The sequence below is a fragment of the Gossypium arboreum genome, chromosome 7 (genome assembly GCF_025698485.1).
Source record: "Gossypium arboreum isolate Shixiya-1 chromosome 7, ASM2569848v2, whole genome shotgun sequence".
Classification (NCBI taxonomy): Eukaryota; Viridiplantae; Streptophyta; class Magnoliopsida; order Malvales; family Malvaceae; genus Gossypium; species Gossypium arboreum.
Genome location: NC_069076.1, coordinates 103,438,430 through 103,450,997, shown reverse-complemented (window position 1 = coordinate 103,450,997; position 12,568 = coordinate 103,438,430). Strand labels below are relative to the sequence as shown.

Genomic DNA, 12,568 nt, shown 5'->3' with positions numbered 1-12,568 from the left:
AATATTTTAATTAATATTTACGTTAAAAATAATTTTACTCTTTTTAAAAATTAATAATTAAATTTAATTAATAAAAAAATTAAAATTAACTAAAAATATAAACATTAGAAACTAAATTTATTATTATACCTTTAATAATTAGTCAATCTTCAAAAGCCATTTTATTAAGAAAATTATCATCGACCGCGACAAAGGTTCCATTAACCTCACGAAAAGAGGAAGTCACTTTTTTTTCACAAGGAGAGACATTTAAATAAATATTGAAAGAAAAATAAAGGCAAGTATAATAAATAAACAAAGAAAAATAAAATAATTGTAAGGTATAATATTGTGATTGTTTGTTTCATCTTTAAACTATGAGATTAAATAATTAATCTTTATCCATAAGAATAGAGCACATTACTTGATTAGTTATTTATGTTTATGTAGGATACTCAAGACGAAAGAATTAATCATTCTTATCGATAGTAGATATCTAATTTCAACCAAAAAAATAAATAATGTGGGAAAAGTATAATTACCGTTTGATTCAAAAGTCCACCAAGAATTACGAAACTGTCCTACAAGAACAGACAAGTTGAGATTCGGGTCGGGGACCCGGTTTACATTAACCATGGTCAGTTCACCCGAGTTTACATAACCAACTATAGTTAACTTGTTGCGTTGTTGTGCTAAGCACCACCTCACCCGGCAGCGACAAAATTAAAATAAAACAAAATAAAATATTAAAGAAAAAATAAAAAATATTATTATTCCAGCGTTGTTTGAAGATTCCGCTAGATCTATTAACGCCGTTAAAGAGGAGTAAGGCAAAAGAAAATCCTGAAACGAGAATCGTTATATAGACGGAGTTACCTTTTCGAATTTAGGGTTGGGCAATATGAGCCGTTGGATTAATGATGAACGGATTGGATTTCACGGTGATGAAACCCTCTGTGGTGTAACGGAGGGGTAAGAGGAGGTATAAAAACTGGTTATTGGAAGGGAGAGAGCGCATTTCGTTTAATCAATTTTTTCTTTTGTTTATTTTCTTTATGTTCTTTGCTAATTTGCTTCTACTTCCTTCTTCTTCTCTTTCTCGTGAACCAAACAGAAATTTCCTAAGGAAAAAAAATTCAAAAGCTGATGTTAATTTATGAATAAATGTTGAGGATCTGAATTTTAAACCAAGCGAGGGAGTGAAAGAGAGACGAGAGAAGGATTTGAGGAATTGTTAGGTGTGTAATTGAGAGTTGAGATTATTTGTGTTTTGATTTATTGTGATGAGTTTTCGTTACCTATTTTCCAATGGATAACTTGTTAAACAACGATTTTCGATTTTTCTTTTCTGCAGATACACTAGAAGAGATTGGAGGGAAGTTTTTTGCTGGTTCTGATAACTAATCGTGAAGATTTCTTTTTATTTTGTTGAAGTTTTTCAGAATCTGTAAGGAAAACGGTGAACAAAGTTCAAGAGATTTGGAACTACCGTTACGTTTCGATTCTTTTTTGGAAATAATTTTGTCTTTCTTCGATTTTTCTTGTTTGACAGATGCATTTGGAAGATAGAAGAGCTACTTCGGGGAGAAGTTTCAACTGAATTCATCTGCAAATAAGCAGATCAATTGCTGACATATTCAAACATTAGAACCTTCATAACAATCACAAGAGAGTTTCGGAGGAATAGGCTGCAAATGTCATTATTTTGTTGAAAATTTGAAGTAGATTTGTGTTTATAGACTAGAAGAAGCAAAGTTGTAACGGCTAAGCCTGAGTAATTCAGGTATGAGATAAGATCAGGAATCTGACTATCTGAATACCAATTCTAATTCCACCTAATGATAATTGACTCTCGCCATTGATATGGCAAGCTTTTGTTAAAAGAAGAAAAAGAAGTCACAGTTATTTTGTTTCTTCCCCGGTTTCTTTTTTTAGAACACTCACTGTTCTACCAATTGGTTTTCTCTAGCTTGGATTTGATCAAGAATCGAATTTTTTTTGACAAGAGTTGATTTTTTTCCCGAGAACGTTAGCGACCTTCAACACATCTTTCTGCAGAACGTTGGGATTACTTATCCTCAGATTTTAATTTCACTTTGGAAGTGTTGTTTATTTCGTTTTCGTTTTCTGATAATTTTAATATGTTCTCTTCCATGTCCGTCTATGGATATTTCAAACAATTTTAAGAAGAATTTAATCTGTTCCGCCAAGATTTTTCCTCCAGATTGGATCTCTGTTTTGGTTTTAGTTTTCGCTTCCTTAAATCACCACTGAGAAACATTGTTTCTTCTTTGGCTGCGATGTTTTCCCGATTTTGTTGAATCGTCTTTTCAGTTTTTTTTTTCTCATCCCGTTGCTTCTTAGTCAATGAATTCCTGTTTGGTTACCAGGAACCAAGAGAAAATTAAAACAAAACAAAAAACTGTTTCTCCCGCCTTTGAACTTTTCATCAGTCTTTGGCCCTTTTCCTTTGAAAAACTTCTGTGTAAATTCTGAGTTGTTCGATACATATTCTAGTGCTAATCCAAGGGCAACTGCTGTTTGAAATTGCGTGAAAGTTTCAAGAGAAGCGACATCTCAATTCTCCTAATCTCTTACTTTTTTTTTTATCCTTTCGGCATTTCCACTTTAATTCTGAATTTGTATCCAACGCCTTTTCCCAAAATTATTTTTTCTCAATTTTTTACTCTTCATGATGGGTCAGGTGTGGTGGAGAAAACGATGGAGAAGGACGCAGTAAGGATCAATAACAGTGGTATTGGTAATAGCACCATCTACAGCAGAGATAGAACCGGAGGCGAAGGCGACGGCGGATTGTTAAGATCCAGCTCGGATCCGGCCAAGCAAACGGCGTCGTCTTCTAATTTCGTTTTGCAGTGGGGAAATCGGAAGCGTTTGAGGTGTATGAAGATACAAGTCAAAGACGATCAGTCCGGCCCGGTTAATCGAACAACGGTTCGAGTCGACCGCCGAGTCGTGAGGGCCGACAAAGAGACTTCGAATCAACCAAGCAATAATAATCACGGGAATGGATATTTTAACCTCCGTCAACGACCTTCTTCTCCTCAAGCTCCGCCATCTCAGCGCGTTCTCAGGTACTGTGTAATTTACGATTTTACACTTCTTCTCCTTGAGTGTTGGGCGCGTTTAAGATACGCTCACTTGTGATGGGGTAATAATGGGCGGTGTTGGTTAGTTTTTGATGTCTGGTTTCTTTTGCCACTTGTTTTTGCCTTGGGTTTTTAGTTCAAATTGGCGTGAGAAAGTGATTATAAAGATTTAGATCCCACCATTTCCAGGCCCCACTTCATCATGTCTGAAATTTCTTAAAATAATTTCTTCCCCTGCTTCAAAAGCGGAAATTACTGATCTGGATTAAGCTTATTTGACTAGTATATATCCTTTGATGAGATAAGTTTTCTGAGGTCATGGTTAGAGTTAGAAGATTTTGGGTTAAGGGAGTACCTTTTTATTTAAATTACGATTTTAAATAAAAAATTGATAGACATGCCTCTTTTTAAATCAAAATTTATTTTTAAATCGAGATTTTAATCTAAATTTAAAAGTTAAAATTTTAGTTTTAGCTTTTGGAGATATACTTTTAGTGAAATTATCATTTTATTTTTAGTAAACTTTTTACTTTGGAACATCATATTTGAAATACATATTTTATCTTTTCAAAAGCAGTTTTAAAAATAATTATAAAACAAAATAAAAAATTTAAAAGTATTTTCTCACAACTAGACGCAGATCCCAAAGCCCCTAATATTTTAAAATCTTTTTATTTTTGTGAAATTTTTAGAAATTTTTTATTAGGTCCTCTCAAATTTTAAAAATTCTCATTGTACTTTTTAATTTTTAAAAATTTTAATTAAACATTCTTAAATTTTTGAAAATTTTCATTAATTTTACAAAAGTTTTAATTAGACCCCAATTTTTAAAAAGAAATTCAAACTCTTGAAAATTTTGAAATTTTATTAAGCCTCAAAATTTAATCTGAGTACGCCACTGCTCGTATTTTTCTACTTTAATAGTAAACTAACTCCTGTGAGTAGAGAAATTGAGAAATCGGACACTTAAAAAGTCTAGACAAAAAAGACAAACCTTCTCGATCATGCTACAAAGATCAAGGTTGTTCATTGACTGTTCATTTTTCCTGGTAGCTTTAAGGTTTGTTCCAAGAATGGATAATCTTTATAGTTGGTTGCCAATGCCATGGACACTCCTAAAACCTACACAAATTTGGATGGATATTTCCAGATGGGCCTTTTTGACTAGTTGGTGAATGCATTTAATGGGTCTCGTATATAAAATAACATTTCAGCCTCAGGTTTGCTATTCTAACATTTCATCATATATACATAACATTATATGAACGATGCATTCAGGGCTGAATTATTTTTAAGAGGCTTTTATTTTGTGCACTCCCCAGTTGGTCAGGTGGGCGCCAGTGTATGGTTCTGGAGAGAAACAAATGGTGAGTTTATGAATGGCGCCTTCTATGTTTAGGGTTTACTTCTTTTTCGTAGATCTGACTGAATCTGGTTATTCATGCTTAATTTAGTGATTAAAAATAGAAACACATGAATTGTAGGGCTATGCTTTTGCTTTTTCACGAGGATCTTAATAATATGGTCACAGAAAAAATAAAGGATTGTTCTAGTTTCAAGTAGGTTCTGGTTCACCGCTTCTATTATGTGTCTTTGTTTGAAGGTGGTGGTGTTTTGAGGGATCATTTTTCTAGATTTTAAGTTATTACAAAACATAATTGGCCAAATTAGTTAAAATTACTCTGAAAGACCTTGTACTATAAGTTGGATTATATGGTTTTCTTTACTTAAAAAAATAAGTAAATTAATTCCAATATGTTAGATCAAAGAGTGAGTTAGTCCTTTTATTAAAAATTTCATCTATTTTTATTGTTAAAAATGGTCATTGTACATTAGAATGAGGTGCACGTGACATATTACATATAACTATTTAGTTATTTTGTTAGCTATTAACAGTAGAAATGATAAGATTTTTTGACAGAAAGAATTAATTTACTTTTTACTCTAATATATAAAGATCAATTTACTTTTTTTAATAGAAAGATAAAATATAATTTAATTCTTAGTATAAAAGTTAAATATTAAATTATATTTTTGTGATATTTCAAAAGAAAAACCTAATGAGATATGTGTTGTAATTCTTATTTTTATCGAAAAAAGTTTAGGTAAGGAAAGATTTTATCAGTTTAGGATCAAGTATGCCATGGTCTTCATAAAAAGCTGAAAGGGATGTTTATGAACGACTCATCAATTGAAACTGATGACGGGAGTCTATGATTGTCAAGGTGTTAATGTTAATCCTCCATCGTAGACGAAAATCTGTGCTGGATCTTGTTTTGAGTTTTGATAAGTGTTATTACAATTTGATGGTATCCGTAGTTTTATCTTCTATTAATTACTATTAATATATGTTCTCTTTATTAATTATTATAGTTTCTCGATGGTGCTTGTCCTGCTTTAGACTTACCTCAATTAATATACACGATTCTTTCCTAGAGCTATTTAGTCTGATCAGGGGGGACTCCTTGGAAACATCAACCATGGAGAATGGACAGTTACCTCACCACATGACTACAAATAGTCTATTTTGATCCCAACTCTCTCAACCGTCCGATTATAAATCTGATTTAGGAATCTGGTCCCACTTTCTAATACCAACCCATATTTCAACACGTAACCTTAATCCACTACAAAGACCAAAAAAATATGCCTTTAATCCTACGGTCTTAAAACCACCTGTGCTTTCCTTATATCCAATTCTTCTCTTTCTCTCTAATAATCTAAACTTTCCCATCAGAGCAAGGAAAGAAATTTAACAACTCTACTATTTAAAAGCCAATCTCAAAGTCCCACCCTTCCCTTTAAGAAAAGCCAATTATAAAAAAAGAAAATCCCTTCTCCCATTTTCTACGCAAATACTTGACTTGATTCTATCCACTCTCTTTCACCCACCGATTTAGAATTTTAGATCACTCCTAAGGTTATTTTTGTAATTCTAATTTTACAACTTAAACCTTTTCTCCTTTTTTTTTTTTTTTTTTTTTCTACTTTTTTAAAAGTTACAGCAGTTGTTTCTTTTTACCATGTGTTTTTTAAGATACCTTTTATTTATTTATTTATTTCTATTCCTCTTAATTCTTGTTAATGTTTTCCAGGAACTCTGAGAATTCCAGTGCTATGAGAGGCCAAAACAACGGTGGTGTAAGGGGATTTGCTTCGCCAGATAGGGGTGCGCACGATAAGAGAGTTGGTGGTAACAACCATAACAATAACAACCACCACCACCACCACCACAACAAATCTGCGGCATCTTCGGATATGACCCATGACAGCAAAAAAGGAGGCTCATCTTCAGGAAGCGGTGAGGCAGCTCCACCCATCGTTTGGCCACCAAAATTTGTGATTGCTTTAACTAATAAAGAGAAAGAAGAAGATTTCATGGCCATTAAAGGATCTAAGCTGCCGCAGAGACCCAAAAAACGAGCGAAATTTATTCAACGTACCCTCAACGTAAGAAACTCTGAACTTTCCTTGAATTGATTCCTAATTTTGTTTTTAAAATTGAGGGAAATTGAATATTTTTAGCATTTAGAGCAGATTTTGATTTGAAAACGGAATTATTTTTACTAAATTGTATGGGGATAATAGATGAGGTACAAAAATTAAAGAAGGGGGAGACTACCCGTGAATTACGTTAAAAGAGTTGTTTCGCTTTTATTATTTTTAGGCCATTTTCGTAGGAAAAAAGAAAAAGGGAAAAAGAAAAGAAAAGGCTTGGAAGGAGTGGGTAAAGCGACAATAAATGAAACGTAGTTGTCTACGTGTCAGTCGAGGAGTGGATGAGTATCTAATTAGATTAATCCAAGTGTTAGCGGTCCACTTGAAAGGCTGTGATTGCGAGGCTGTCACCCATAATGTTGTGTACTGCTATGATGTACGCCTATCATAGTTATAAATTAATAAATAAAAATATATAGGAGATATGAACCGGAACAACACATCACACAGACACGTGTTACTTCAAGAAATAGGGGGTTTTCTTATATAGCAGACTTGAATCTTAGAAGTCAATAGAATCCGGTTTGAATTGGACGGTTCGGGAGATACTGATTATTTTGTAAATGAAGAGCAACCAGTCCGTTGCTGGACTGGAGGGCATTTCTGCAAATATGTTGTTATAGGGTTACTTTTCCCTTCTTGTGCTTCCAGTTGTCTTCCGGGATGGACCACACTGCATACATAAAAACACAAGCAATGATTAATCTTCCTTTTTCTTTTCTACTACATGGAAAAAAAATTTGTAAATATATATTATTTTAAGACTTTGAAATTCTAATTGGGGAAAATATATTGTACAGCTGGTAAGTCCGGGGGCATGGCTATGCGATTTAACACTTGAACGATACGAGGTCAGGGAGAAGAAGATCTCAAAGAAGGTAACAAATAAGCCTTCATTGAATTATAATGATTTGTTATAGTTATGGTTAGAAAGGCTGAAATATAACAAAATGTTTACAGAGACCAAGAGGTTTGAAGGCTATGGGTAATAGTAATATGGAATCGGACTCCGAATAAAAAGCAGCCTTTTTTGAGCTTAGGTGTTGAGAGGCAGTTTGGGGGTCATTTTGTTAAAGATGGGAGAGGAAATTGAAGTGGGTGTAAATGAGGACCTTTTTCATCCTTTGAGATTAATGAGAAAGGAATAAATTAAGCCAAACTTTTTTTCATCTTTTATTTTTGGTATAGGATTTCAAATTTCCTCTGAATTTCTCATATAATTCAATTTGTTAATTAAAAGATTATTAGATTTAGTAAAAAAAAAGAAAAAAAGAAAAACCTTTGGTTAATTTGATTTGAATTTGAATTTCACCTTTTAATCGAAATAATTTGCGTTTAAAATTTGAGTAGTGATAACATGTAAATGTTCACCACAAGTAGGTCTATTCATAATGAATTTTTGGTTATTCAATTTTATAAAAAAAATTCATTCTTTATTTAACTTGCAGTAATCGTCAAATATAAAATTATTTGTTTTCCCGAGAGAACTAATAGTAAAATGGGTCTTGGATAAAAAGATTTGATTGTATGTATATAAAATTATGTTTTAAAATACGAATGTTAGTTTAAAAGTAATATTGTATGGTTTAACATTAATTAATAATATATAAAATGTGTACTATATTAAAGTGAAAAAAATTAAATTATGAGTTAAATAAAATTTAAATACGTAAATACATTATATTAAGAAATAAAAGATGTATTACAATTGTTTATTATAGTATTGTCATCAATCTTGAGTTAGTGTCATAATTGATTTATAACACTATCTCAATCAAAAACATTATCAATATATATACAATTGATGGAAGTATGCATAACATAATTAAAATGTAACATAAATTTTTGGTTTATTAGTAAAATTGAAGTTTATTTTATATAAATAACATGGATTCAAATCCGCCACGGTGAATTTTTATTGGTTTTTATTAAAAAAATTGAATTTAAAAAATTAAAGTACCGAATAATATAACTTATTTTAATTACAGAAAAATATTTTTGTAGTTTTCACAATCAAGTTGGTGTTTGATTAACTTGTGACACCAACTTAGTAAGTATTATATTGAAATAAGTTATTGGTTTAATGTAGATCTAATCATGTGCCGAGTCGTGCTGATGCAAAATTCTAGGCCCATTTTCTAGGTCCAGGCTTGGCCCAAAAACTGGGCCTAGAATTTTTGCCTAACTTTTTCGCTTCAGATCAGATAATTTTTTAGATTATTTTTTATATAAAAATAAATTTGAAAAATATAATACATCTAATATACTAAACACATTCAAATAAATGTTTTCCAACAAATTGAAAATACATTTAAAAAGTCATACTTAAATAACACTAAATAGTTGCAACTTAACAAGTAAATACTTCTAAAATAGTAGCAAAATTAAAAATAAAATAATATTTATACAAATATCCAAATAATAACAACAAAATAGTAGCAATATAATAGTGAAATGATAGCAAAACAACATAAAAACAACATAACAGCTGTAAATAGCAACAAACAACAGTAGGAAAAAATTGTCAAATTCAACCAGGTCCTAGTAAAAAAAGAATCTTGCTTGAGGCTAAACGGTTTTTTTTTTATCCAAACTCATTTTTTTAGTTTATATTTTTGCCCAAACCCTTTCACTTTTCGAGTAGGCCTTCGGGCCTGGACATGTGGCCCAACCCATAATTAGGTCTAGTTTAATAGTAAAATTAGTGTTTTATTAACTCAAATAGTATAAGTTTAAATCCCACCACACACAATTTTTTATTGTTACTTTTTTTAAAAAGATACTATATAATATTAACTTATTTTAATTACAAAAGAACATTTTTCTAATTTCTCTAATCGTGTTGGTGCTGATTAACTCATAATACTAACTCAATAAAAAGCTTAATTAATAGTATAAGTGCATTAAGTTAATAATGTCTTTTAATATAATCAATAATATTTTTAGCTAATTCGTTATGTCTCTCATTTATTAAAAGAGAAGTTTCATGTTTGATTAGCGTTCGATAGAATCAAGTTAAATTGAGTGAAAAAAATTAAGTTAATCAATTTGACAAATCTTATTTTATCCTCAAGTTCGGAGGTTGTCTTTTGTACTTTTCTGAGAGCTAGCTAGCATAGCATAAGCACATACTCGGGGGCTTGATTCACATAGCCAAGAGCGCCTCAATTGGTGGATTTACAAGGCTCAAGGGAGATGTAACACCATTATATCTGGTTCAACCCAAGGAACCTGATATATGAATATTATATTTGGTGCCAAAGTGATTTTGGCTAATCACTAATACATTTGAACATTAAAAAAAATAAACTTTTATAACTTATATTTTAGTCCCTACTACTTGGAACATACTTGATCTTCCTAAGTACATGTCATTCTATTCAAAATTTTAAAACATACCCTCTTGGCACTTGAAGATGTGATGAGATGTATGCTCACAACCTCAATTACAACTCTTCAAAATCACTGTACCTAATAAAAAATTTCGAGTTATTCCTCATCGACTTTGTCTTTTCCCTTTTTAGTCGGGAGTTCTGGTATGACGTTAGTTACGAAATTAAAACAATTAAAAATCATCAATACAACACAATTCAATTTCATATTGAATATTTAAATTTTTATCTTAAATTTTTACTCAAATATTGTCTAAATTTCAATTTAGTTCCTAAACCGAAACTAATTTTATTTCTTCACAATTAATCTTATATTTTCATGCAAATTCTACTTTAAACTAAATTTAACTCCCTAATTTCACTTAAATCCCTAAATTTTAAATTTTCCACAATTTAGTCCTATTACTCAAAATTTACAATTTATTCTACAATTCAAACCTTTTTTTTTCATTTCTAACTTAAAAATCTATCAATTTAATCCCTAATACTAAAATTATTCAACATAGACAACACTTAAAAACTCAATAATTTCTAAAATTTTGACATGAGTCGATAGTATTTAATACCAGGATTTCAAAAACATAAAAATTATAAGAAAAAGAGCCTAAATTGACTAACTAATTGAGCTTGAAACTTTGAAATCCCTAGCTTTGGCCTTTCTCCTTTTCTTTCCTTTTTTCTTTCTATTTCATTTCTATGTTGTTTCTTTTACTATTTCTTTTTCTTTTATTTAATTGTTTTATTATTATATAGTATATTATTATAATAATATATATTCTTAACATTAAATATATTTTATTATACATAGATTTTTACATGTGCCGCCACATTTAAGAAAAATGGCATAATTTCTTCTTTAGTCCCTTTAATTTTTCTTTAATCTATATTTAACTTTCACCCTATATGTAATTTAGTCATTTTACCTAATTACTCTTAATTTAAGCAAATTCTTTTAACCAAAATCTAATTAACTACACAACTAACGTAAATATTTACGAGTCTAATTTACGAAAACGGAGTCTTGAAAATACATTTTTCGATATTCATGACTATTAAGTCGTTACAGGAGAGGTGTTAGTATAGAGCGTGTAATAATTATAGAACTCACCTGGGCTAAGCGACTTACATGCAATCGGTTGTGGTTGAGGGAGGGTTGACTCCTTTGGGAAAGGTCTTCAAAGTGCCATTCGCCAAGCAGTTGACCCGTACCCCAACAACCGAAGGTATTGTCCTTTACTGGAAGGTTTTGTCTCTCGTACTTTATTAAGAACGTGTCAGTGAGCACATGCCCAAGGCGCAACAATAAAAGTTACTACACTTTAAAGACCTTCTCCTGAAGGAGTAGACCCCTTTCAACAATGAAAGGTGCACGTGCCTAAAGTATTCCTAACTCTGAGAAGGAAGCCCCTTGAGCATGTGCTTAAGGCACGCTGGCCCTCAAAAAAGTACAAGAGATAGAACCCTATTGGTGGACAATACAATTGGTTGTTAGGAGATCGGTCGACTGTCTGGCAAACGACACTTTCAAGACTTCTCCCAAAAGAACCAATCTCTCTCAACTCTTTCTAATCTTACTAATGTGACTGTGCATCTGTTGCGTTCCCTAAAGATATATTTGAGTGAATTATGTTTCGCAGAAATCTAAAGTATCCTACATTTATCACTCAATAGACAAAACAAATTTCGAATTACTGTTAGTTAGCATAAGATTTATCACAATAATAGCATCAACTTCAATAAGGTTAGGAATGTTAAGGCCCTCTAGCAAGTTGAAGCCCCTCTCATACTGCCCATAGTTGGACCAGCAAATGGTATATGACGGTAAGAACCGATTATCCAATTTCCACTGATGATTGCACCGTCCCATCTCTATCCGAATTACCCGTCAAGATCCATCCATGTAGAGCTTGAAAAACCCTTGACAAGGCCCTGCCAGGCTACAGGGATGAAGGAGCTTGTTGGGTGGTGAGAAAGCAATAAATTCGTTGCTGGCACAAAATGGAAATACACTAGGAGTGCTCAAACTTCTCGAATTGCGAAGACTTCTTGGGAGTAGCACTTTCAGTCCACATTTCCATAGGTCTTCATTGGCAGAAGCTTTGTGTGGCTTCTCTTTCCGATGTTAGCTCGAAGCTAATTCATAAGCTTTAAAATAACTCATGTGACTAGAGATGTCCAATAGGTTTCTAATTGTAAATAGATTTTAATAATAAAAATAATATTTAAAAATAATATTTTAATAATAATAATAATAATAAGAATAAGAATAATTATTTGATACATTAGACTCCACAAGCGGACTAAAGGTATAATAAGTGTCACATTTATTTATATAACTATTTTTACTGTATTTTATAATATATTTATTAAACCTTCAACGTAAAATTTAAAAACTTCAATAAAGATAATTTTTCTTAATTTAAAATATTCATATATTAATATCTTAAAAAATAAAACTTCAATAGAATTTAGATAAAAAAGAGTTAATTAAGCCAAAGATAAAATCACCTATACTTGGAACTGTTCGCATTAATGCATAATTTGGCAATAAAGCATTACTACTATATTTATTTATTTTGGTATAAACCC

The 12,568-nt window shown here is 31.4% G+C and overlaps 1 protein-coding gene across 4 annotated transcripts; it reads left to right on the top strand.

Moving 5' to 3' along the window:
• The first annotated feature begins 881 nt into the window (after positions 1-881).
• Positions 882-7,746, top strand: LOC108453009 (uncharacterized). Of its 4 annotated transcripts, XM_017750879.2 has the most exons (8): positions 885-1,217; positions 1,334-1,426; positions 1,532-1,762; positions 2,684-3,074; positions 4,412-4,456; positions 6,185-6,539; positions 7,388-7,465; positions 7,548-7,746. In XM_017750879.2, exons 4-8 carry the CDS (start codon positions 2,701-2,703, stop codon positions 7,602-7,604), a joined length of 909 nt encoding a protein of 302 aa, XP_017606368.1. In that variant the 5' UTR covers positions 885-1,217; positions 1,334-1,426; positions 1,532-1,762; positions 2,684-2,700; the 3' UTR covers positions 7,605-7,746. The 4 variants fall into 4 exon arrangements, with proteins under 4 accessions (XP_052887232.1, XP_052887233.1, XP_017606368.1 ...); XM_053031272.1 differs by having other exon boundaries at positions 882-1,217; positions 1,334-1,762; XM_017750895.2 differs by lacking the exon at positions 4,412-4,456 and having other exon boundaries at positions 886-1,217.
• Positions 7,747-12,568: the final 4,822 nt, after the last annotated feature.

Excerpts from the sequence above, each read along its gene's own strand:
- LOC108453009 (XM_053031272.1), top strand. The coding sequence starts at position 2,701 with ATGGAGAAGGACGCAGTAAGGATCAATAACAGTGGTATTGGTAATAGC. Across the intron at positions 4,457-6,184 it reads GTTCTGGAGAGAAACAAATG|GAACTCTGAGAATTCCAGTG; the intron begins GTGAGTTTATGA and ends AATGTTTTCCAG. Across the intron at positions 7,466-7,547 it reads AGAAGAAGATCTCAAAGAAG|AGACCAAGAGGTTTGAAGGC; the intron begins GTAACAAATAAG and ends AAATGTTTACAG.